This window comes from Nannospalax galili, unplaced genomic scaffold (assembly GCF_000622305.1).
Source record: "Nannospalax galili isolate Female #2095 unplaced genomic scaffold, S.galili_v1.0 scaffold238, whole genome shotgun sequence".
Lineage (NCBI taxonomy): Eukaryota > Metazoa > Chordata > Mammalia > Rodentia > Spalacidae > Nannospalax > Nannospalax galili.
In genome coordinates this window covers 3338321-3342917 of record NW_008341888.1, presented here as the reverse complement: position 1 = coordinate 3342917, position 4597 = coordinate 3338321, and the positions used below count along the sequence as shown (strand labels likewise).

At 37.5% G+C, this 4597-nt stretch overlaps 1 protein-coding gene across 4 annotated transcripts in view; it reads right to left on the bottom strand.

The window, feature by feature from the left end:
- Positions 1 to 4597, bottom strand: part of Zdhhc15 (zinc finger DHHC-type containing 15) — a 106071-nt gene that overhangs the window by 90325 nt on the left and 11149 nt on the right. For 3 of the 4 annotated variants that reach the window (XR_003850272.1, XM_008837676.3, XM_017799249.2), the window contains exon 2: positions 815 to 841. The exons of the other annotated variant lie outside the window; for it this stretch is intronic. Coding sequence is in view for 2 of the 3 variants with exons in the window: in XM_008837676.3 (XP_008835898.1) it covers positions 815 to 841 (27 nt within the window). In the remaining variant the exon portion in view is untranslated. The remainder of the gene's footprint in view (positions 1 to 814; positions 842 to 4597) is intronic. 4 annotated transcript variants of the gene reach the window in all.

The following is a 4597-nucleotide window of genomic DNA, read 5'->3' as shown; positions in this document are numbered from 1 at the left end:
AAGGATGAGAGTAAAATAATTTATTAGGAAGAAAATACCCAAGCTATAAATTCAGACAATGTAGCTCTAGAATCTATACTGTTGACTACTATGGTCTATCATCTCCTAGTCTTACTGCTCTATTGTCTCTATAACCAATGACCCTGTCTAAATGAGCGATAGCAAAGTAGGGTGGTAAAACAGCAGATTGTGAATTCTAGGTAGGTTCATGAGTTCTAGTAATTAAGTCCCATGAAATGAGAATTGAAAGTGAAAATATAAAATAGTTCCATAAATACTCTGGTGGTTACTGATAAAGTAATGTAAGCTAACTGCTAAGACCCATGATTAGCCTACAAGTGTTTAAATGGAAAATGTCCTAATAGCTTTAGAAAAATTGCAGATCAAGCTAAGATGGTGCTGATTTGTGGAGGTGAACACACAAATAAATATACAGGAACTGTGATGGTAAAGGACTGTGAGAATCTTCATATACTGAAGAAGGTATGGATTGGGATGAAAATCCAGGTAGCTAGGCCAAACTGATGAGCCAAGAGAAACTTTAGGGTCACTATGGAAGACAGTGTGGTCACCTGTGTCCTCACCATAAATTTTGATAATTTCTAATCTCTAGCCTATAATCAAAAGAGCCACTGAAAAGTATGTTTTGCTCGTATTTCTAGAGAAGCTTCCTTAAAACCACCATCCTAAACTTTCTCGAAAACTAAGCAAATTCCTAGTAAAGTTGCTCTGTTTATAGAGTATCTAATTTACTTTTTTACAAAAAGGATACATGATACATTCCTAAACAACACAGTTCACAACATACACTTACCTTTTTCTGCTTGGCTCAAAACAGTCACTGTGAGGGAGGGATGGAGGGAGGGAGGGAGATGGATGGATGGAGGGAGGGAGGGAGAGAGAGAGGAGAAAGGAGAGCGATCAAAATTAGTGATATTTTCAAATGTTTGTTGTAGTTCATTTTTCCACGGCATCATTTATGAACAATGACATTTTAGGAAACCATCAGCATAAGATGGGGGAAGACAAAGGTGATTCAGTTTCATCAGTTGCTATCTTCCCTCATCTTAAATCTTCCAGTAAATGAAAATGAATGAACAGGCGAGATGGCTCAGTGGGTAAAGATGCTTGCTGCCCAGCCTTGATGACCTGAGTTTGATCTTCAGGGACCCACATGGTGGAAGGAGAGAACTGACTACTACACATCTATGGCATGCATGAGGATGCATATACACACACTGTGTAATGAAAAAGAATTACCAGTCATATAAAAAGTACAGAAATAACCTGATTTCTAATGACCCAACAAATAGAAACATATAAAAGATATATAACATGGCATTAACAACTTAAAAGCCTATAAATTAGGAGGTTATTACAGATGTCCATTGACTGATGTTGGACTTATGTCCCAATCAACCCATTGCTAAACTGAAAATATCATTAAATTGAAAATGCTGAGTTGGGCATATAACTCATTTGGTAGACTGTTTACATAGCATCCTTTCATTTCAAAGCAGAACATAAAACTGGGTGTGTTGATGCATGCAAGTAATCCCAGAATGTGGGATGTGGTTGCTGGAGGAGTGGAAGTTCAGGTCATCCTCCAGTACATAGGAGTTCAAGTCCAGAAGAAAAAAAAAGGAGAAGGAAAAGAAAACGCTTGTAATATATCTAACTTACTGAACTTCATAGTTTACTTGACCTACCTTACATAAGCTGAGTGCTTAGGTTAACCTAACATTGGGCAAATGTCTCCTAACAAAACGTCTGTTTATAATAGCATGCTATCTCCTGTGATTTACTGAATACTGTACTGAAAATGAAAATTGGAAATGACTGCTGGGTGTGGTAGGCCATGCCTTCAATTTCAGCACTCAGGAGGCAGAGGCAGGCAGATAGATCCCTTTGAGATTGAGGCCAGCCTGGTCTACATAGTGAGTTCCAGACCAGCTAGGCCTAGAAGCTAAAACATGGAAATAATTGTATTGATATGCTTTCACACCACTGGAACATTGAAAAAAATCTTGTCAGACTATCTTGCAAAGTATTCACTCTATGATATATTTGAATAACAATTATCTTTTATATATTTGGAAGTAATATAGTGTTGATATTGCATGCTAGCTCTGAAGACACATTGGTTTAGAAGCTCAGTTCCATTAATTTGTGATCCTTGGCAAGGTACTGAACTTCTTCAACATTAACTTTTTTTTTTTTTTCGGTCTTTTTGAGACAGGGTCTCCCTGTAGCCCCAGCTGTCCTGGAACTCACTATGTAGACCAGGCTGGCCTTGAACTCACAGAGATCTGCCTGTGTCTGCCTCCCAAGTGCTGGGATTAAAGTCATGTGCCACCACGTCCGGCTTCAACATTAACTCTTAAACTTACTTGAGGATTAAATGAGTTAATACACAATAAATGCTACTTAGCATAATATCTAGCACAAGGTAAATCATTAGTGTTTATTATTACTATTTCTAAACTAAGAGTTTAGAGAACTATGATTTTTGTCTTAAGTCCATAATTTTTATTTATATGATTTATTACATTTATTGACTTATGTCTATTGCACCATACATGCATCTCCAGTATAAAGCCAACCCGACTGTGGTATATGATCTTTTTGATATATGCCTATATTCAGTTTGCAAGTACTTTGTTGAGAAATTTTGCATGTATGTTTGTCATACATGCATGTATGCATCTATCTGGCTTAGGTATTAGAGCAATACTGGCTTTGTGGAAGGAGTTTGGAAATGCATCTTATGCTGCTCTTTTTAAAAAATAATTTGAGTAGGAATGGTTTTGCTTCTTCTTTGAAAGTCTAGTAGACCTGAGCCTTTTTTTTACTATTTTATTTATTTATTTTTATTTTATGTGTATGAGTGCATTGCTTGCATATATGTCTTATTGCTCTTGCAAGAGTTTCAAGCACTATATTAAAAAGGAGTGGAGATAGTGGACACCCTTTTCTGGTTCCCGATTTTAATGGGAATGCTTCCAGTTTTCTTCCATTCATAATGATGTTGGTTGTGGGTTTGTTGCTGTATATAGCTTTAATTATGTTGAGGTATGTTCCCTCCAGTCCAATTCCCTCTAGGACTCTGAACATAAGTGCATGTTGAATTTTGTCAAAGGTCTTCTCTGCATCTATTGAGATGACCATGTGGTTCTTGTCTTTGAGTCCATTTAAAATGATTTATGACGTTTACTGACTTACATATATTGAACCATCCCTACTTCTCTGGAATAAAGCCAACTTGACCATTTGATTTTTTGTTATTACTACTTTTTGAAACACGGTCTCCCTGTGGCCCCAGTTGGCCTGGAACTTGCTATGTACACTGGGCTGGCCTCCATCTCACAGAGATCTGCCTGCCTTAGCCTCCTGAGTGCTGGGTTTAAAGGTGTGCATGACCATACCTGGCTTACCATTTGATTTTTTTTTAAATCTCAAAATGGATACTGCTGTCAAGAAAACCAGTGGCAGACAATTCTAGTTCCATCCTTACTTGAGTGCAATTAATAAATTGACAAAAACTCTCAGAACCAACTTTTGTAGAATTCTGAAATCTAGTAAAAATCACTGCTGCAGGGAAGGAGCTGTTGCTCTTTAGTTTAAAAAAGCTATGATTTTAAACTGGGTGCCTTCTGTCTTCTACATCCCAGATCAAGGGCTATGAGGATAACATCCTATATTCCTAAGTGAATTGTGAGTATCTGTAAGCAATACAGATCTTATTCTCAAACGTTACTGTAGTTGTGAGCCTCTACAATTGGGTGGTTCCCTTTAGAACAATGCAAAGGTACCCTATGTTTTATCTAAGAATATTCTTTGGGCTGAGACAGCTTCCTGGATAGCATTGCTTGAAGCATTTAAAGACCCATATAATGAGCACATCAGCCTTGGGAAAGAGACATCATTTGTCAAGAGAGACAGACTTTGGTCTTTCTGATGCCTTGTTAAGAGGGTGACAAGACGACAGGTGGAAGAATAAGGACATTAAGGGCTACAATGTGTATCACAGAACTGAAAGGGTGAGTAGATACCCAAAATGGGATGCCAGCTACAAAATGGCTGGAGAAAACTCTAAGCTTTGACCTCTAGCACTAATCAGGAATTGAAAAACAGGAACTGAAGGCTAAGGCACAGCCTGGTTAAGGATTGAAGGAACATTCCAACACGGAGCCAATCTGCAAAGATTGAGAGATTATACTTTCCCACATGTTTATTTTACTCCAGGCATCCATGATATCTTTGCTGAACCACTAGCTGAAAACATATTTAATGAACACAGACTTCAGAGAGCATGTGTGACAAGAACTTAGTTTTTCAAATTTAGGTTAGAAAAGTTCCTAAAGAAGCCAGCAACTCATCAGGCAACAACAAATCTCAGAGAAGGATTAGAACCCAATTTCCAGAGATGCCATCAACAGATGAACAGACACCAAAAAGTGCCACATATACACACAGGTAATCTTACTCAGATGTAAAGAAAAAAGAACTTATAATATTCACAGGAAAATGAATGGAACCAGAAATGATTATGCTCAATAAAATAAGTTAGGCTAAGACAAACATTGGATGTTTTCTC